The sequence below is a fragment of the Dermacentor andersoni genome, chromosome 4 (assembly GCF_023375885.2).
Source record: "Dermacentor andersoni chromosome 4, qqDerAnde1_hic_scaffold, whole genome shotgun sequence".
Taxonomy (NCBI): domain Eukaryota; kingdom Metazoa; phylum Arthropoda; class Arachnida; order Ixodida; family Ixodidae; genus Dermacentor; species Dermacentor andersoni.
The window spans coordinates 36,312,326-36,334,835 of NC_092817.1; the positions used below are offsets into that span (position 1 = coordinate 36,312,326).

The 22,510-nt window shown below is 46.3% G+C and overlaps 1 protein-coding gene across 2 annotated transcripts in view; it reads right to left on the minus strand.

Annotated features, from left to right (window-relative positions):
• The window catches only part of LOC126536924 (homeobox protein CDX-1-like), a 39,723-nt gene extending 19,605 nt beyond the window's left edge, over window positions 1-20,118 (minus strand). The window contains exon 1 of one of the 2 annotated variants that reach the window (XM_050183989.3): window positions 18,195-20,118. In XM_050183989.3, the coding sequence (XP_050039946.1) occupies window positions 18,195-18,618 (424 nt within the window). In that variant the 5' untranslated portion in view covers window positions 18,619-20,118. The remainder of the gene's footprint in view (window positions 1-18,194) is intronic. The other variant, XM_050183991.3, reaches the window with a different exon arrangement.
• Window positions 20,119-22,510: the final 2,392 nt, after the last annotated feature.

Consider the following 22,510-nt stretch of genomic DNA (forward strand, 5'->3'; position numbering starts at 1 on the left):
TGTGGCTGGCAAGAAACACTCGTGGAGCTTGAGTCCCGCGCTCTTGAACGCCGTCCATCTCCCGTATAGCGCAAGGATCTACAATGATACGTAAGATGAAGACAAAAAAGTGCCAGAAAGAAAATTTTTCTAAAAAAAATATTTTTTGAAGGATAGCATCCTAGACAAGGCAGTTTCTGCTGCCGGTCTCAGCTCAACACAGGTACGCTAACAATAATGCAGTGGAATTGCCGTTCTATGCATTCCGCTGCTATTGACTTAGATTACCTCTGTACCCTGCACTCTCCTGATATCATTGCATTGCAAGAAACCTGGTTATCAGCAGAAAAGACATTTTATCCAAAAAATTACCGTACATATAGGTTAGAACGTCCTTGTCGTGGTGGCGGCTTAGCTATCTTTATCTCTTCAAAAATAGCGCACCGGGATAAAATGGCTTACCAGCTTGTGACATCAGAAAGTGAAATTCTAGCTATCGACATTTCTATTCAAGGCCGTATCCCACTGACATTAGTTAATGTTTATTTCCCCAGGGGCATTCTGAATACTATTGTTCTAGATACAGCAATTACGTCCTGCAGAAAAGAAATAATTTTTCGCCAGAGACTTTAACTTCCATCATACTTCGTGGGAGGGGGGGGGGGGGGGTTCAAGACTGATTCTAGTGGTAAACGTTTGTGTGATAGGACTGCTAACGAGAATTTATCATGAATTAAAGCAAGAACACCCCTATTTATTTGTAATCGGTCACTTTCCGCGATAGATCTCACAATCGGTAGTACTAATTTGTATATCTCCACATGGTATGCTATAAACTCGGGCACGAGCAGGGACCATCTTCCTATACTTTCTTAGCTCGCATGCTCGTTGGCTCAAATTACTATCCATTCAAATACTTTTGTTAATTTCAGCACATTCAAAAAGATCTTACACATGGATTTATCTGAGCAGCAATTGGATAATAAAAAGAAGGCCATGTATTTATTTTCTGTTTTAAAAGATTCCTTAAAGAAGTCTCAATTCACAGTGCGCTCCACTAAAAGTGGGTCTTCTAAACCTTGATGTAAGGCAGAGTGCTCACGTGATTACATGACAACAAAGGAAGCGTTGCAAAAACTAGTTCACAACCAGTGTCCTAGCAATTGGAGAGACTGTAACTTCGTGGCAGCAACATTTAGGAGAATAGCAGCAAATGCGACAGACAGCATTCTTTCGATTTGTAAGAAATGAAAAGGTCCTTTCGGCACAAACAGACGTCGACTGTGTGGTTCCAGCACCCTGTGAATTGGCCAATTTTCTGGAAAATATTGTTAAAGGTCTAGAATGTCGCTTTAAGTCGAATTAGCCCGATCACGCTAAGCCGCCTACTCATGGTGAACACTTTAATGAAGGTACAGTTTCGGAGCTGAAAACTTTACTAAGCTGGCTGCCTAATTCCTCAGCAGGCACCGATGGCATTACTACGTCAATAATAAAATCTTTATTTGAGATCTCGCCACACACATTACTTACCATCGTAAACCACTTTATGAAAAATTCATGGATTCCTCCGTAATGAAGACTTGCAAAATTAATCCCATTATTTAAAAAGCAAGGTGCCGGTTATGTCTCAGATAACATTAGGTCAATATATCTTGCATCTAACATACTAAAACTCATCGAAAGAATCTTACACGACCGCATAGATAATTGGTTGATAGCGAACATGATATTGAGCCCATGCCAAATTGGCTTCAGACGTGGGTGCTCGATTTGGTGTGCCCATGTATAGACCTAGAAAGTCGTATTTAACTAGCTCGATGTCAAAAAAAAAAAATATGCAGCCTCAGTCACTTTGGATATCACTAAGGCGCATGACAGTGTAGAAAATGTATAAGCCTAATAAATAAGCTTCAGAATGCAGGTCTGCCAAATTATTTTGTCGCGTGAGATTATGAATTTTTAAATGGCAGAAAATTGTACTGCCCTCAACGCCGATCGCTTTCATTAACGTATCAACAGTCAAGAAGTCTACCACAAGTATCAGTTCTATTGCCGGCCATTGCTGTTTGATGTTTTACTGAGTACTGTGCCTTTGCAACAGGATGCGCATGTGTATACCTATACGCCGATGACATAGCATTTCTTGCTGGATCGACAGATTTACATGCTTTGTACCAAACTCTACAGTCCTATATGAGCTGCCTAGAATTGTGGCTTGATGGCATTAACCTCCCTCTTAGTATCAGAAAAAGCGCCGTCTTAGTTTTCCCTCAAAGAGATCCTGCGCAACTTTCGATTCTTTATCGACAAGACAGTATTCCACAGGTAATACGCTTAATGTTTTGCGTGTAATGTACACCGTAAAGCTTATAGAGCATATTACCTCAAAGGAAGCACGCGTAGTAGGAATGCTGCGTAAAATTAGCAGCAATAAATAAGGGTTGTGTCGGCATGCGATCATTAGGATCTATTGCATGTATTATTCGACCGATAATAGAGTTCGGCTGCCTTTTGTTTTCTGGTGGACCAGCATACGAAATTCGGCCTCCTGTTATATTAGAACGAGAAGCATTACGTTTATCTTTTGGGCTTCCTAAATCTGTCGCTAATGATATCTTATATCAAGAAGCACGCTTGCCTTCCCTTCTCATGTGATTTCATATCCTTGCAGTACAAACTTTTCTAAACATATATACATCCCCACAGAGGAGGTCACAATATGTTTTCATTAATGAAACATCCTCATTTTTAATTATCGCTAGTATTGCTCACGTTGTAATCAAGTTGTTTTGTACAAAAATTATTGGACCCATTCATCTATGCGAGGCGGTCTTACTAAATTCCTCAGTTCCAGTCGCTAAAACTGAATTTGATAATATTTTTCCAAACAATGCTAAACATTTGCCCTATATCTATATCTGAATAGTATTTTGGAAGACCACCTGGCACACCTTGCACACCTGGATACAACGACCGTTATAGTAACTGATGCTTCCGTTTGTCAAGAAAAGGCAGGTGTGGGCATTGCATCACCACATATCAATTGCTTTTTTTTTCATTTGGCTACCTGAATTCACGCCTATCTTTTAGGGGAATTATTGGCAATTGTTTTAGCTTTACGTAAATTACCATCATCTCTGTCATCAACCGTTATCCTAACTAATTGGTTGTCTGTCTGTTCTTCACTAACCACATCCAAATTGTCAGATTCATTAGAAACTGTCTATTCTCTCCTGCCAACACACTTACGTCTCATTGGTTCAGTGTGGGTGCCAGGCGACAAAGGTCTTCGCTTAAACCAATAGGCAGATGCATTCGCAGTAGCATCCCATGATGGCCCTATAATTCCCATATTACCTACGTCAGCTTTCATCACTGCGGCGGGATTCAGAAAATATACTATTATAAATAACTTCGCGCAATCATCATTGTTAAATTCTTATTTCTCACATCTCAATTTTCTTTGGAACAACAAATGATGCTCCACTAGAAAAATTGAAGTAACGATTACCAGAATACGGTGCCGAGTCCCTCCACTGAACTTTTACCTCCACAGGTCTGGTCTGGCTATATTGCCTTTGTGTCCTTCATGCAATGAGAGTGGATCTCTGCAACAGTTCTTTCTGACATGCCGCCCTTTCATTATTCAAAGGAAAATATTTTTAGAAGAACCTTTCCAAAAGCGCGGCTTGAATTTGACTCTTTCTGTAATATTTTCCATTGGGTTACCTTACTGGGTTACAGCCTCAGGAACGTTTGGGAAGCCCTCTGCATTTTTCTACGTTAGCCAAAAAGAATCGCATGCAAGAATTCTTAATACTTACTATGCTCACATAATTTTTTTTGTAATACTTAGATAATTGATTATTCACATCTGTAACAGTAGACGCTTTAAGTTCTATTTGCAAGAAACTTATTTTATTTCACCCTAACTTATTCAAAAAAAATTGATGGCAGTTTTTTCACCATCCAATTCATGACCGATCCCCCAGGGTGGGTGGCGCCATTTCACTATATATAGGAAACAAGAACAAGAAGGTAATGTAAGCGTGAAAGCGACATCAAGCGCAAACAAATTTTTGTCTCTTCCTCACTCGCACAGATATTTTAGGTTTTATTTCAGTTTAATATTATTTTTTAAGTTAAAAAACACACTTGTAAATTTATCTGCTTCTCTGCCAATTCCTCGTATCTGCTAATAGCCATTGTGTGGAAACAAAACAAAAATATACCAAAGGTGCTCTTTCGTGTTCTTTAAATACAATTTACCTTTGCCAAATAATTCTCGCAGCCCGTCGTATATATATCATATAAGTGCGAATTTTTACTTGAGGCTTTATAAGGACAGCCGCACTGTCTGTAGATATACGTATGTGCCTGTCGGTGTCTCTTCTCCGTCTTCTTTGGTGAGGGACCGCACAGAAAAGTCTTCTTAAGGCGAAGCTTTCTTTGCCTCTTCCCACCACTTTGCCGGTGCTGCCTGCTCCCTCTCACGATCAGCCTTTCCTGGATGTAGTACAAACCGAGATAGCCCGGGACGGTGGTGGGTGAGGTGTACCTATAAGCACACACGTCAGCATCGACACAAACACGTCTTGGTCGCCAGATAGTTGACTTCATTCCTTCGTTGCCACGCCTTCGTCATCGTTCAGTCATTTTCACGCCGCCGCCGTCATTCCGCCGTCGCAGCTGTCGTCTTTTTGTCGTCACACAGACCCGCATTATACAATTTCGGACACTTCAGAAGCTCTGCTTGGACACTCGTCGCCCTATGTCGTTTCTCACAATTTCAAAGTGAAGATTTCTTTGACTCTCCCTCGACCTAGCTGGCGGGTGTTGGGTGTCGGGTGCTGTAGTGGACAATGGGCCGGCCCCGGGGATACTGCCGGACACAGAAGGGTGATCATTGGTTGGTTCAGTGCGCCGGGTGATATCAAGGCAGACGCGGGCTCAAACACAAAGAAAACGGATCCGAAACGTACATACTGTATACAAGTGTGGCGGAGACATAGGCTCGGAAGAAGCGTTGAATGCAGTCGGAATGTCTTCGAGACGCAGGGAAACGGGGCTTGGAACGAGAGCCTGTATATGTGGTGACCCGTAAACACGAAGCGAAGCAGAGTCGACACACACAGCGAATGGCTTGGATCATACATGTGTGCACACTTGCTCGTAAACGTGAAGTCGGCTGGCGGCCATCAAGATTACGTTCACCGAGGCCTCCGGGATCGGCCAACGTTACCGAGTCTCTCCCTCATCTAACCCTATATATACATATGTATAAAGGCCGCGCGACGTTTTCTAATATACCGCCTTTGCGATCCGCCCAGGTCGAACAGGCTTCAACGTTTCGTCGCCGGAGTACAAATGCTCTTGTGTCTATGCCATTGACCACAAGGAATAGACATATACATAGGTACGTACGATTGTACAACACTTAGTCGCAGGTGACGTCACAAGGCATGTTTCTCGCGTTTACGCCCGTCCAGTACCTGTACATATATGATTGCGATTTTTTTTCTCGACCGCGAAGCGTTCTTTCTGAAAAACCTGAATGGGTCTTCTTTGTGGCTTCGTGAAACATTCGGGCGGATGAGGATTCTTCCCTTTCGCGATACTTTCTCCACCTTGCTTAATGCCGCATAAGTAATTTGTTATATATAGAACCCAACTATCCACATGTCGTCAACTCGCGTCGAATGGTCGGAGAAGAAATGACGCCGTCGCCGTCATACGATTGTCGTCATCGTCGTCGCCATCTTGCGCTGCTGTCGTCAAACACACGCTCGCGATACGCACACCAACTGCTTGCCTTACACAAACGCGTTTGTCACCTGATTAAATTAATTTATGGGGTTTTACGTGCCAAAACCACGATCTGATTATGAGGCACGCCGTACAGTGATGGGAGACTGATTAATTTAGACCATCTGGGTTTCTTTGACGTGCACTCAACGCAGGTTACGCGCGCGTCTCTGCATTTCGCCCCCATCGAAATGCGGCCGCCGCGGCCGCGATTCGTTCCCGCGACCTCGTGCTTATAGCAACGCAACGCCATAGTCGCCAAGCCATTACGACGGGTTGGTCCACCTTGTAACGCTTTGCGGAACTCCAAACGATGCTGGAAAGCTATTTACCAGAAAAATGCTTAGCGTGACATCGATTACCCACATTGTACTTGATGTGCATAATTTCTTTGTTTGGTTTTGTTTATCGTCGTTTGCATAGGAGCTCCTCAAAAGACCTGCGTTACGAGTCGAACCTGCGGTCAGTGTTCTGAACCCGAAATGAGCGGCGTGCGCGGCCTGACACGCCTCACCGATCTTACGACGGCAAACCAATTTTAGATTCATATCATCACCTCGCATAATTTATGCCGCCATAAATATGGCTGCCAGTCTTCTCGGCTCCTGTAATGCATAGCATTTGGCTCTAAAAAAGAGGCGTTCTAAGACGTATCGCAACATCGGTTCACTATGTGTAAGCATTCACTTACAGTGGCGACAGAAGTGGAAGGAAAAAGGGGTAGGAGGTGAGGAGGCGACCCTAAAGACTTTAGGTATTGTTGACGCTGGCATTCGCTGCATATACTTGGCCACAAAGATAACTTCTGGATAAGTGACCACATCCTATGTCTTTTGATTTCCTTCTGTTCTCGTTATCTCCCACCCCCCTTTCATAAACCGTGTTCTTTAAGTACACTTCAGGCGTAATTGGTCGCTCATTCCTTTCTTTTCTTTTTTTGTTAATATAGTGCAGAAAGCTGGCTGTTGGATATGGGACGTGAAATGCATTCAACGGCGTCAAACACGCTTTGGCAGTGTTCTCACAGAGCCTTGCCGGGGAAAAAACAGCCATCCAATCGCTATCAGGTAGCAAAAAATGTGAGAACTCAGCACCACTAATGTACCACCGGATAGGTCTCTCATGCCTCTAGATTCCGAGGTGGGCGCATCGGCTTAGCCGTGCGCGCATCAGTTCCAGCGTGCGCTTGGCAGAGACTGCCTTGCTTGTGGTGGGCCGAAATGCGGTGGTCGAGCTGAAAGGTCATCATCATCATCACCTTCTTCTTCTTCTTCTTCTTTTTCTTCTTCTCCTTCTTTTACGCCCACTGCCACACAAAGTCCTTTCACGGCGATCTCCAATTATCCCTGCCTTGCGGCAGCTGAAATCACCATGTATGATTATATATAGGGGGGTCGTTCCCTCTGCGCTACGGCAACGCGAATACCACCCTATATGCCTGCAAGTTTCCTCATTTTTGTCGTACCAACTATCTACAGGTGTACAGTTCACGGCCGTTCGCAACTGCGCTTCCCTTCCCTTGGTACTCATCTTCTAACCGATTATCGGACTTATATACGCGTTGTAGGGTCTGTCCGACTCGCTTTCTTCCTTTTAATCTAGCTAGAATAACGGCTACACATTTTTTCTTTCTAATCCATCCCGCTGTACCCTTGTCTATCAACGACACGTCTTTCATTATTCGTTTTATCGCTCGTTGCGCGGTCCTTAACTTTTCCTACAATTGTTCGCTAACCTCCAAGTTTCGGCCCCATATGTTAGTATACCAGTGGAATGCAATAATTGTACACTTTTGTACGCTTTTATTTTCAAGGATAAGCGGTAAGCTGGCAGTCACAACTTAGTAGCTCCTGCCTTATTAATTATTGTATTCGTTAGTGAATTAAGTTTTTGCAAAGAGCAGGTGGTGGTGGTAGCGGCGACGACCAAACGTGATGTTAGGTATAGCATGCTGAACTTACTTATCAGACGCAGATGAGAACGGTCATGACTGTATAATCAACGCGTGTGACTGATATGAATCTCAAGCGCAGAAAGAGAGCGCGATATCTAGGACGTTCTGCCTCATATCCGCATCGAAAACCAAGGAGAAACTGCTCGTTGCGCGAGATAGCCGGATTCACGGCTGAGCAAAACACCTTCCGAGGTCACCCCCTATGAAACGAGGTGTGCGTAAAGCGACGCAGCCTGGATACAACCGCAGCAATGCATTCATGCCGTAAGCACTGTCTCTCTAGCACTACTTACACTTGCCTATACTCGGCAGCACACTATACCGTATAGGTATACCATATATAGTCCATGAAGAAGTGGCTAAAATAGCACGGATAAACTATGCCAAACCTGTGAACTGACGCAAAATCGTGCAATGAACGCCTTAGAACTGTGATGACAGCCTAAGTCGGACCATGGCGAGTAACAGTTGTGTCTCGCATTTAGAGTGCACGCAATGGCTAAATAATGTGCAAATGTTGCGTAGTGTTGTATTTTTATTTGTGTTTGCGTGTGCATGCGTGTGCGCGTGTGTGCATGCGTGCGTGCGTGCGTGCGTGCGCGCACCTCGGAGAGCAGATCAGATGTGCATTGATCGCCTTGTGCTTCAAAGCTCCACTATAGCCTAATTTCCCAGGTTTCCGCAGCTGGCAAACAACATTATATCCTCGGGCTCTTTCATACGCACTCAAGTCTAGCGGAACACGGACGATTTCGCATACCGCCACCTTTCCAATGCGGTCGTCACAGCCTGTATTCGACCTCGTGACGCTCATTAGAAGGCAACACGTTACCATGGCACTGTGTCACTGGAACGGCTTGCAGACGACGGTGCAGACGACCGAAGAAAAGCTTTCGTCTGTAGCGGCGTTTCTCGCCAGCAGCAGCAGTATACTATAGCAGCAGCAGACGGCGCCTGGAGCAACGGGCGGCTCGGGTCGCTTCAAAGGTGGCCTCCTCCGATGGCCACCCTGTAGACCTTTTTTGTCCTTCCACAGAGTCTCCCCCGCACTCGTTCTTCGGCTTTTCTTCATGTTTTCTCTGTGTTATTTTTTCTTCGTTTCTTCAATAGGCACAGATAGTCGTCGTCTATGCAGGGAGTGCGTGAACAAAGCAGAGGCGGCAAAAACACGGCCTCGCTATCACAGAGTAGGCCCTGAGGAAACGCGCTTTGTGGCCGCCGCCCTGCTCCAGGACTGAGGACGGTGCTGACGGTGCCTCGATCGCAGAGGGCACGGAACAGACGACGCAGTTGGTATATGCAACTCCTGGATGCATACACATCCACAGAGCACACGCATTTTGACAATATTTCGTGTGCTCCTTAGAAACATTTCTTCCGTGGCGAGCGGGACGAACAAAGACGAAAGGTACTATTCACCTGCATAAAAAAATTCATTCTACTGTCTGTTGTTGCACTTGCTGCACTCGGGCAACTGGGGGAGGATCCTAACAAATGAACGACAGCCAGAATTCACAGCCGACAGTCGGTTTAGCCTGCTTCATCGGAATGCGCTGAGTAAAATCCAAGGTGTCCTTCCTTGCGCATCCTACACCAAAAGCGACGGCTCCCTCACAGTAACAGAAAGCAACTCCAAAGACAGCGCTTTTGCTTTACTGCTAGCGCCAGAAGCCAACACTGATGTCATTGCGCCATCTTTGAACAATTGTGCTTATACGCTTTAATTTACACTGATAGCTTTAAGAGTGGACATATCGTGTATTCTTTACGGTGATGTTATGCTGTCCGCACGTAACCAAGATCGTCGCGCGACCTATACTGCTGATTCTCCAGGCTGAATAACAATGTCTCAAGTGCTTATAGACCACGACACCGAGTGACCTCAAACCACAAGCTCTTAGTCACAGTCTGAAAGTTTAGTGTTTTTGGGGGTTTCAGATAAAGCATGCGTAATCTAATTTAGGGCGAACAAGAGTTTTTATATACATGTAGTTTAACTGATGAAGGTGATCGGGAAAAATTGCGTCGTAAGTATCCCGCAGCAAGTGGTTTGCGTTGTTAGTAACATAACATAGTTAACATGTATGCGCCAAGAAAGATCGCAACTGATGTGGATGCCGAGGTACTTGTATGAAGTCCCAGGATCTATAGTAGGATGCGTGAAGAAAATACGCGCTGCTAACAATGTGTCCCCGTCGAGATATTCGCATGCTTTTACACTTCTTGATATTGAGGCGCATCATCCATTTAAAGATTTTCTAGAAGTTCATGCTGATCAGGGGGTTGGGCTAGTTTTTTTATAGAGGACGCCATCGTCGGCAAAATGTTTTATTGGTGAAAACGTGGTGCAGTCAGGGAGGTCGTTAGTGTACATGAGAAAGAGTAAGGGTCCCAACACAGATCCCTGTGGGACACCCGATGAGACAGGCGAAAGAGTAGATGAACAGTTGTTAGCAGTCACAAATTGGGTGCGGTCAGAAAGAAAATCTTTATTTCAGTGGAATAACTTGGTGTCCAAGTTAAGTTTGCTTAATTTAAGAAGAAGCAAGTCATGCGCCACCCCATTGAAAGCTTTAGCAAAATACAAGAATATGCAATCAATGTCAGAACTGATGTCGTTATTTGTAAAGATATCATTAGTAAAAGATAATAGCTGCGTTTCACATGAAAACATATTCCTGAAACCATGCTGGGAGTTAGTGAAGAAAGAATTTTCTTCTAGAAGTTTGATTAAATGAGAATAGAAAACGTGCCCAAGAAGCTTACATGGGATGCTTGTAAGTAATATGGGTCCGTAATTATCGAGAAGATGTACATTACCTAACTTATGAACAGGACCCACCTTGCCTACCTTCCAATCACTGCGAATTTCGGAGCACTCTAATGATTGAGCAAAAATATTGGACAAGATAACGGAGGAGTACAGTTCCGTTATTTTCAATATTTTTGGCGTAATTGAATTACAGCCAGACGAAGATGAAATTTTAAGATTATCAATGATTTTACCAGTGCCTAGTGAATCAATTATTATGGGATCCGTAGGAGGAAAGTTACGGTCGTGAAACCAGGGAAAACAAACAGGCGTGGTTTTACAGAAAAAAAAAAAACAAAAAACGAACGCATCGTTAAACACTGATCAGCACTGTGGAAGAGGGGCTGAAGTGCCATCATTGCGTGGCAGTTGGATTAGACGATTCTCCGAGCCACTGACAATATTCCAGAACTTGCGCGGGTTAGTTTGCAACATTTCCGGCAAAGTAGTGTTGAAAAGCAATTCCTTGGCATGCTCGATACTGTTATTGTACTGAATCTTTACTTGGAAATAGGCAGCCCAATGATCGGGGTCATTGGTTCGCTTAGCACGACGAAAAGGACGTTTGTTTTTGTTCGAAAGCCGTTTTAGAGCAGTAGTAAACCAAGGCGACTGTGGGTTAGAAATTATCTTTCGCTGTGGTATAAAGCGCTGGACTAAATAACCCAGTTTATTTTTACAAAGGCACCAGTTTTCCTCAACTGTGCGCCTAGAGAAATTGCACAAGGAGAGAAATGCAATCAAGGAGGAACGATTGCATTACGGCTATTATCTACGTTACACCTGCCCGACCGCAATCGCGAACCATTTTATGCTTTTTGTCAGATAACGTCCTTGCTTTGATTGTAAAGTGAATCAAAGAATGATCACTTATGCCAGGAAAGTAAGTAAGAGGGCTAACTACATCAGGCGTGTTGGTCAACACAAGAATGTTGGAGACGGATACAGTACTCGTGGTTCGAGTTGGTTGATGAAGAAGTTGGGTTAGGTTAAAATCATTACAGAGGCTCAGAAAATTAAAGCAGTCACAGGATTATGTTTAAGAGTAGTAGCCTCAGTGACTGTACAATAATAGTAACCTCAGTGACTGTAAAATACAGTCCACCCGCTTATAATCTCTATGCTGAGCACCCTTTCTTTTTTTTTTTTTCATGTCTTAACGCGATGCCTATCGCACTTTCTTTCTTTTTCTTTTTTGTAATTGTTATTTTCATCCCTCGTTGTGCGATATTATATATATGAATGATACGGTATATACAACTTACACATTCTTGCATGCATATACAAAACACGAATGTCCTTTTTAGATATACCAGATTTTTTTAAATCGCATAAGGAGCCTATAGTGTGATTGGGCTTGTTCAGGCTGAATCCGATTTTTAACTGCATTTGCCATATAGCGAATAACTATAAAGTGAATTGGCAATTCATTTAAAATAACTACTTGGATATGGCGTCTTCTCACGCAGCTTATCTGGCCTCTTCCAGAAATGCACCTGAAAAGGCGAAACAGTGTTATCTGTCACAGACACTTTTTTTTTTTTCAGACAATTAACAGCTATATACGCGAGGTATGATATATTCTTCCAGGATGCGCTTGCTTTAATTTTTGTTCTCTTTAAAACGCTTTCTGTATTGTCACCTTTTCACAGCATCACCAAAACCGAAGACGACGAAAATCGAACCCGGTTCGTGGCTTTTCCCGGGCAAGAAACTACAGATCGAGAATCTCAGGCCGATCTCGCTTACGTCGTGCCTGGGAAAACTGTATGAGAGAATAGTCACCAGAAGGATCCAGCAGCACCTGGAGAACGGGGGGTGGTACCCTGACAGCATGTATGGCTTTAGGGCCAACCTATCGACGCAAGACGTCCTCCTACAACTCAAAGAGGAGGTACTCAACACAATGCCCAAGGCGGGTGAAAACGTTGTGATGGCGCTCGACATCAAAGGCGCCTTCGACAACGTCAGCCACGCGGCCATAATGGAGGGCCTCAACAACACCAACTGCGGAAGGAAAGTACACGACTATGTCAAGGACTTCCTAACCGACAGAACGGCAACGGTAGGGCTGGGGGAGTTGAGAAGCGACACCTTCTCCACACCGTGTAAAGGCACATCCCAAGGCTCCGTGATATCGCCCGTGCTATTTAATGTGGCGATGATCGGCCTGGCAAAACGACTCGGCGAGATTCAGGGCATCCAACACGCGATGTACGCGGACGACGTCACGCTGTGGGTCACGCAAGGTTCACTGGGAGAAAAACAAGAGAAGCTACAAGAGGCTGCGCGCTGTGTCGAAAAGTACACCAGAGAGAGGGGACTGGTATGCTCCACAGAAAAATCCGAATTACTGAGAGTAGGTAGACACCCCACCCAAGCAACACTGGAAGTAACGCTTGACGGTCAAAACATCCCGGAAAAGAATATGATCAAAATCCTGGGCATGTGGCTACAGGGCAGCAGAAAATGCAGCCACACCATCAGCCTGCTGAGCAAAATGACGGAGCAGGTGGGCCGGATGATCAACAGGGTCTCCCAAAAAAGATACGGCATGAAAGAGGAAGACACACTCAAACTCGTCGGCAGCCTGGTGGTCAGCCGAGTCATCTACTCGCTACCGTACCACGCGATGACCAAAGGAGAAAGGGAACAGGCGGACACGATACTCAGGAAAGCATACAAGAGGGCTCTCCATCTGCCAAAAAACACGTCAAACGAAAAACTGCTCCAACTGGGCATCAGCAACACTTTCAGCGAACTGGCGGAAGCCCTGCTTGAAACGCAAAAAGCCAGACTCAAAAGCACCCCTGCAGGGAGAGCGCTCCTGACTAGGCTGGGACGGGACACGAGCGGACACGTGGATAGATACGCAGACGTGCCCGACTGCTTAAGAAAAACAATAAGCGTTAGGCCAGTACCTAAGAACATGGACCCCAACCTCCACCAGAGCAGAAGGCAGGCGCGAGCAGAATACGTGGAAAAAACACTAGCGCTACTAGAGAACACGGTGTACACGGATGCTGCCACGTACCTGCAAGAAGGGAAGCGCACGGCCACGGCGGTGGTGGTGGACGGCGACGGAAATCTGATCACATGTGCAACGGCAAAGGCAGTCGACACAGTGGAGGCCGAAGAAATTGCCGTGGCGCTGGCGGCAGTAGAAGGATATAGGACAGGCAGGCCTCTAAACATCCTAACAGACTCGAAGGAAGCGTGCAGAAATTACACGAGGGGCAGGATTAGCAAAGCCGCCCTCAGAATTCTTGGCGGAGCCAACTTCGCCGAGAGGAACGTTACACACAAGTTAATTTGGATTCCGGCCCACGCAGGCATAGAGGGTAACGAAAGGGCAGACAGCCTAGCTCGAGAGACCACGTTCCGAGCAGAGCAGTCGCGCGCCCCGGAGTATCACCCACACGCTTGCGAGGGAGGATACACAGAAATCTTAAACTTATACAGAGGGACGAGAGCCAAATATCCCCCACCGCACAAAGCTCTAACGAAGGAGGAAGCAACGAGTTGGCGCAGATTGCAGACAAACTTCTTCCGAAATTTATACATTCTAAACAAAATGTACCCAACCCAATACAGAGACACCTGCCCATGGTGCGGCGCCACACCAACACTATATCATGTCACATGGGAATGTAAACACAATAAATCATTCCACCAACACAATAACCCGAGTGCGGAGCAATGGGAGAGTCGGCTTACCAGCTGCGAGCTCACGGCCCAAAGGGCCTTAGTGCAGCACGCTAGTGAGGTAGCTAGGCTCAGTGGAGCCCTGGAATAGGGGCCCACCCTTGCCGGAAGAGCTCCAAGCCGCCGGCGCCCAAGACGACCGAGACCTCGAGACGCTAAATCCTTGAAGGAACCAAATAAAGTTTTTTTCTCTCTCTCTCTCCCCCACAGCGGGTTCGTGCCGTTGAGGCTCATCATCTACATCATTACGCTGCGAATTCTTGGCTTATCCCCCTTATTAGGTCATCATCATCTTATTAGGCCATCATCTTCATCATCATCTGTGAACGTGTGTCCCATTGTTTCTGGCCAAAACCCCTGACGCTCTGCACGCATCGACGTGCCCCCGATGTTCACGATAAAAGAAAAGCACCGACCAGTGACCTTGCGTACATTAGCGACAGGAAATGAGTTCCCGCTTTCAGCAGCACTATTGCTACGCTTAAACGGGGCCGTAAACTTTGGGCGAGTCGCCTTGTCGAGCCGGAATCTGGATGTCGGGTTCGTGGAAACGCTATGGTATCGAACCGGGGGAGCGCTGGAAGTCATAATCAAAATTTGCCCCCAAATGAACGAAAATATAATTTTTAAATAATACCTTAGCATGACAGTTTGATATATGTATAGTTGTTTCGTTCGATATAGCCGATGTTCAGTCGACCGCAAATGTCTTGGGTGACCATACATGCTTTCCAAAAAGCTTATATGCAAAAGACGATGTCCCCAACAAATTATCAAACTATCCCTGTTGAAAATCTTTTTTGAATATACATATATATATATATATATATATATATATATATATATATATATATATATATATATATATATATATATATATATATATACAGACAGATCCAACGCATGTTTTGGAGTCTAAGTGAAGCGAAGTTTTCGGGAAGCGCTTAATGACATGCTATCCTGTCATGCGTTTACATGTTTACAGGGAAGACGCAGTGACCTGACGACGAAACCGTGATAAGAAATAAACGAAATCGAGGCACTACATGCTAGATATTTGCGTAAACTAACATTACACACGCATACGTCCCATGAATGGTGTTCATGCTGCATTCCCGCTTTTTGTACTATTTACTAAGCCGCAATGAAACCCGAACGAAAAGAAAACAAATATAACACCTCTTACGTTTATTTACTTCAAAGTGTCGCATGTGATCGCGGCGGAAAACTGGAGCTGAAATCGCAAAGCTTTTCGTTCGTAAGTGATGTTTTTCATTGGCTGATCGCCTTCGCTAATAATATGTCCTACATCACTATTGGCTGGCAGGAACGCTTCTAGCGTAAGAACGTTCTGTTAACACGGGCCCTATTCCCTAAATGCGTTCCAACTCAAAAACAAAAACTCCTGCGAATGAATCACCCCACTACGCAGACTTAAACTGCGCGTTATTGGTACCTATATAATACAGTGTTATCCACTGTCAAAGCCAGCACTTAACCACTAATAAAGCCAATATAACTGAGACATTCCTTCCCCCCCCTCGCCTTTTTTTTTTTTTGTATCAGAAAGAAGTGGCTAATGTAACAAATTGAACGTATACTACATATATATACATAAAAAATTTGTCTGCCTGCCCTCACGTCAAATATGATTGGTTATCGGTGAGAGAACGCTAACAGCGTGTTGTCATCACGCACTGCATTACATAAAAAAGTAAGAGCCAGTAAACGGCTTCTTCAGCGGTGTGTACATGTATAGCAACAATTTCAGGTGTAACATTTCAAGGTTGGCCTCAGACTTGTGTATTTCTGCACGGGATCAAAGTCAAGAGCAGGCGGGGCGATATTTAAATGTATACTAAATGATGAAGTGACACCATTCATTACCGTAGCGATTCATTTTATTAAGTGTTTGAAGAAAACGTAAACGCATGAAATCAAGTCGACATTCAGAAAGACTTCAACAAACATGAGCAGGCCGATGTGCCCGACTGGTCATTTCACAAGCGAATGATGTGGAGCAGAGGACACAGGCGTTCGTTTAAAAAAAAAAATTATTAAACGAATAGTAAACTCTGAAACCCGTCGTGGTTGCTCAGTGGCTATGGTGTTGGGCTGCTGCGAAATGTGAAAACACCCGTGTACTTAGATTTAGGTGCACGTTAAAGAACCCCAGGTGGTCGAAATTTCCGGAGTCCCCCACTACGGCGTGCCTCATAATCAGAAAGTGGTTTTGGCACGTAAAACCCCATAATTTAATTTTTTAAACTCTGAGGTTTTATGTGCCGAAACACCGATCTGATTATGCATGAGGCACGCCTCAGTTGGATGCTCCGGATTATATTTGACCGCGCACCTGGCGGTTTTCATAAGGTGTATACTTAAATCTAAGCACACGAGCACTCTTGCATTTCGCCCCCCTTCTAAATGCGGCCGCCGCTGTCAGGATCGAACCCGCGACTTCGAGCTGAGCAGCGCAACACCATAGTCACTAGCTATACTGCGACGAGCGAGACGTTCATTCCAAATTAGGGATGATATAGAAAAACGCGTGATTAAAAAGCTAAGCAAGTTGTTGGGCGAATCAGTAAACGTGTTCAGAATAGGAACAGTTTCACAAAATTCAAACGCTCAGAAAAAGTACAGGGACACACGGTGGCTCGTGAAGTACCTGACGTATTTCACATTCGAGCAAGTCGTCCGAAATGCATTTGTGTCACATACGTTAATCTCAGAAAAAAAAAGTGAATGTGATTTGATTCGTAGAAACTAAATTCCGCTTGAGCTAATGATTCACCATTGCGTCTGCAGATGTCGAAATGGTAAAGTCCCATATATTATGTGCCTTGCAGAATAAGAAAGAAGGAAAAGAAAAAACAACTGTATATTGTAAGTCTTGTGAGGATATATAGTTGTAAATCTTGCCATCTTCCTTGGCTTTGTGGTTTATTTCATGCTCGTATTCTCCCCCCCCCCTCTCCCCACCTTCCTGTTAACGAGTGTGGTAAAAGGCATCGAGAAGATTTCATTTGTGTCAGCGGGACACGTAAACGTAGACATTGGACTATATTTATATGTAAACTTTCGATCAAACACAGGTAATGCTAAGTGCACACGTACGTATCAGAAACGTAGCATGGCTTGCCCTCTGCATTCGTGGAGGTACGCAGGAGCACATCAGTACATTCAGGCGCTATACGTATCTGGAAACGCATTAAAGCAAAGTGCCTAGGCCCCTGTCATTCAGTTCCCCTGCATGGCGTGCAATATAGGAAGACCGCGAAGCGGCACGCGTCACGCGCACTCGTCCCGTCGTATCTGATGATATACGACGGCCATTAAAGGAAGAGCGGCTTCCATGCGGTAGCCGCTGCAGTCTTTAAACGATTGGACTGCGAATGGCTTCCCACCATTCGCACCGTTTATAGCTAGTCCGATAATCGGCTCCGGGGAGGGTGCCGCGGCTGCACGCTTTCAACCGTCGTCGGCGCGTGGGCTCGGAGAGCATGGCTCCGCGCACGGAGCTGAGAGGTCCCTGCGGAACAATCGTGTACCACTGTGAGTTACGGCGTTAGCGCTTTGAAGTGACGTGGGTCACTACGAACGCACAGGCTGTGGGCGTGTCTAGTTAGAGACCGGATAAATGTTTTCGGGGCTGAGCGGTGCACTCTCGTCCGCGAACGAGTGTCACAGATATAAAAAGCGTGTCTCCAAAATGAAGACAGCCTCTTGGCTTCTGCTTGGGCCCCACTGGCGTTCGTGAAGTGGACGGACCAAGCGGTTCGCGATGGGCCTTATACGGGGGGGTCCACCCCACCACGTTAGACCCGTTCTGCGCCGCATGTTCGCTGTACCAGGTGACGCGAGAACAAGAGCACGTTCTCGCGTTCCACGACGTCGCATCGGGAGGGCATACGTAGCGGAGGAGATGCTCACCGGGGTTCGGCTGCACCTGGTACGAGGGCTTCATCATCCACTCGTAGGGCGACCGCGCCGGCGCCGGCCTGGACACCGGCTGCGGCTGCACGAGTCCCGGCGAGGGCGTGCCGCCGCTCAGGTCCGACGGGGCCAGGCCGGAGTCCGGGCTCGTGGTCGGGGGTTCGGGCACCGCCGCGTAGCCTCCGTACAGGCCCTGCGCCGTGGGCTGTTGCTGCTGCTGCTGTTGCAGGGTGGCCCAGTCGTCGTAGCGGTAGCCTCCCCCGGTCCAGTCGACGGCGTCCACCAGGCCCCCGTGCACGGCGGGTCCGAAGCCGGCGTACTGCGGGGGCGGCGAGCAGCTGGTCGGGTAGCAGGTGGCCGCCGCGTATTGGAAGGCGGCCGCCGCCGCCGCGGGCCCAACTTCCTGCCGCGCCGGGAACATGGTGCGCTCTGCTGCCGGAGAGCGGTGGCGGTGAGCGGCGCCGGAAGGCCGAGCGGGCCCATTGGACCCCGCCTACGGGGGGACCGCCCAGGCCGTGGGCCGGACCCGCGCGTACCGCCTCGCGGGACGATCGCGCCGACGGCGGCGCGGCGAGGCGCTGCTTGCGCGCCTGATTTACGGGGGGCCCGTCCGCGGTTGGAAGGCGAGAGATGAGAGGCCCCGACTCCCGGGGCCTGCGGCGGCTGCCCGCGCGGGTCCGCGCGAGCTGGCGCTGGGCCGCGGGCGCTGTATCGAAGAGCACACACAACGGGCCGCCGCCCGCGTTTATTGTTTTACCGTATGCAGCGTCGATGATCCTTTCCGGTGACACCCCCTTCTCCGCAGTAGTCGTTTGACCCGCGTCATTTCGCGCACGCACACTATAGACGGGGCTTCCCTAAACGAGGCGCCCTCGCGTTTCTCGAGCTTCGCTTCTAGTATATACTGTCGTTTTTTTTTTTTTTTTATCGCGTTGGGAAGTCAACAAGGTGTGGACGTATAGTTGTGCGAGTTAGCGTTCTTCTTGACGACAGCGTGACAGACGAGGTGAGGCTCGTGTCGGGGGCCCCTTCACTGAACTGGACGAGGTGAGCCGCGACGCTTGACTCTTTTCCGTTTCTCGGCGACCTGATTTTACTAAATGGCCCGCGGCCTGTGTGCAGCGATATGGGACCACATAGCGATAGATGTCAGAGGGCACGAATGGACAACATTTATTTCGAGACGCGTTATGCTGCCATCGGTCTTTTTTTTATTTTAAGTTCGGCAAAGGACAAATAATTATTCCCCAATTCTCTGATTTGACCCTATTCCGCTTCAACCTCATCATTCTACATCTGCCTCCTCTGCACCCCCTTGCGTTTTCCTTCTTTGAGCAGCTTATCTCTTCTACGCATCACGTGGCCTGTTGACCTCTACTTTCCCCTGTTGATCTCAACTACAATATCATATACACGTTCTCTAATCTATACTGTCGCCGATTTTGTCACTTAACATCACGTCTTCCAAGTTCCTTTCCATATCTCGCCGTTCAATCCTGTGCTTGCTTATTGCCTGCTTTCTTTCTTTCTTTCTTTCTTTCTTTCTTTCTTTCTTTCTTTCTTTCTTTCTTTCTTTCTACGCCCATGCAGATGCATAGCAGCAGGATACAGCGACTACATACCTCAATTTTCAAGGATATCAGAAAGCTGACTTCCATGCATGGCTTGGCAGTGTACAGATGAAACAAACTCCGGGGGTACTATTCTAAACATTGTCAAATTCCACCACACTGTCGAATTCGTCATCTTGTCAGGTTTGATTGGCCCAGAGGGCTGCTACGGCATCTCTGATTAGCTCAAAATGCGGCCCTTTCAAAATTTCGCTATATGGCGGAATACGGCAGTCCCCACGGTTTATGGAACCAATGACAAATACCGACATTTAAGTTGGCTGTGCTCGCGCTGCGAACATATGTTTACGTAGCTTTGCCATTCACTTGCAGACACAAATAGGTGTACAATTATGCCTTCATTTACTCGTGTTCGAAGCACGCCAATGTATACTCTTTATAAGGACACGTAAAAATCTGTCAAACGCAGGATGTTCAAGATGTCGATATGTAAGATTCCCAAGCCAAAATGCATGGTGCGCCTGCGGGTGGAGACGAGATCATGCTTGGAGCGAATCGACACTTGGGCCATGCATACTCGCCGTGACATCTGTGAAGCGTGTGTGTCCCATTACCGCATTATTAGCGGCTTGGAAAAGTACATGTCGTTCATGCGGGAAGCAATCACTGCGCCGTATTTTTTTATCCTGCGAGAATGTACGGCAAAGAGAACAAGCGGTGTTGGGAAGAATAACGTTCTCTGAAGCAGTTTAGTTAGAAACATTCACTAATTAGCTGTTAGTTATTTATTCCATTTAGGGCACAAGTTGTAGTCCAGCAGTGAAGTCATCTCATGCTTCGCAGACACCCTAAGACTGGCACCATATTTGAGATATACCCGCTCCCAAATTATGATAGAAAAAAAAAAGCATTGAAGTTTCAATGAAGATCGCCCCGAACTGATCGAGGGCGGCCTTGGGAAAACCGATAACTGGAATGGCAAATGTTTTTCGTGCATGTTTTAAAGACGAAATTTTGGAACGTGGGGCTAGTCTTGTAGCATGTTTTCTTTTTTCTTAACAGACATGGCTTCACTACTGCACCACTTTAATTTCGTAAGAGCAAAATGTAGCGAAAGCAAATAATTGAATAGCTAATTAGTAAATATTTTATTTAGTTACCTTGACATTGCGATTCCTGTTGAAGATAACTTTCACCTCGTGCAGAAATCTACCTGAATTATACGCGGAACAACGCTCACTGTCACTGGCGATTTCTAATATATATATATATATATATATATATATATATATGTTCTAAAGAAAGAAGAAAAGAAGGCAGGAGATATAGAATGGATACATAAGTATAAAGCACCTATAAATAGCCATAATATATGCACATTATGCGGCGTACTATGTGACCCGTTTCGCGTGACTGACGTTCTTCGCCGAGTGAGCGATCGATGATGTGTCGGTACACCACTGGTCGCTGTCGTATAACGGGAGAACAGGGTTGCCCACGTACAGGATACTTGCCGATTGTCGCGTCATTGTTGCAAAGCTGGAAAACAAACGTACTATCAGCATAAATTCAAACGCGAACAAGTCTAAAACTACAACGTGTTGCGCTTTCGGGTTCTACAGCGTTTTAGCGTTTACAATCGTGGCTCACTTTAGACTCCGAAACCTGCCCTTGGAGTTTGGGACTGTAAACCATGCTTAGACACCGTCTACATAGTGATTCCACCTTGCACTCCCATGTCTCATAGCGAGTAACAGGCGTTCTGATCGGCTTATTCTTGATCACGTTTCAATTCGTGCTGATATGGTATGCATATTCGTCGGCCACGGCTAACACCGCGAATTCCAGTCAATGAGGGTAGCTGCATGGCTTGTTTGTATGGCACTTTCTGCTCTGCTGTAGCGCAGGCAGAACGACAGGGACAAAGAAGGGCACATTAGACAGCGCTGTGTGTCTTTTTGAGGTGTCTTTGTCGTTTTGCCTGCGCTATGCAACAAAGTAGAAGAACCGCAATTTCTCCGCGCACACTACAGTTTGAAAAAAATCTCACTGTTGTTTTTTTTTCTATTATTTAGGGGGGGAGGGGGGGACAGGTTCACGCAGTCGTCGGCGAAGGGAATAAAGAACACGGATCCTGCAACCACGTGAACGGGCTGATTACCTGCAGCGTCACGTGACGACGGTGAGCCAACGTTCGTTCGAGAGACAGAATGTTTGCTTTTAAAGAAAGAAAAACTGGGCAACGTATACGACCGACAGGAAACTGCGCGTGTGTCAAGGCGCTGTCTGGGTGGGTGGTACAAATCACACTTCGGAAAGGGAAGCGCACCTTCGGGTGACCGTTGGTGCCTGCGGTACCGCCCACAGTCGCTCTCGCCACCCTTGCCTTGGCGCGCCGATGCGGAAGGCTACTCGGCGCTGCGGCGAAGCGCTCTCTCTCTCTGCCGCGTGACAGGCTTGGAGGCCGACGCCGCCGCAAGGCAACATATTGACTTATAAGACCAAAATACCGAAAATGGACAAGGCGTTTCGGAAAAATTCGTCCGAAAATCCTTAAATATGTGTGAAGAAGATGAGACTGCACAATTTCCTCGAGATCTTGTTTTTACCACAGCAGCGTCCACCGTAGAAGAAGAATTATTCAACTGGAAGTCGGAGTTTGCTTAATAACCACCTGGGCCCTTAGCCGACAAGGCTAGCAATAGGTCCGTGTAATAATATCAATTAACATACTAAGTTATA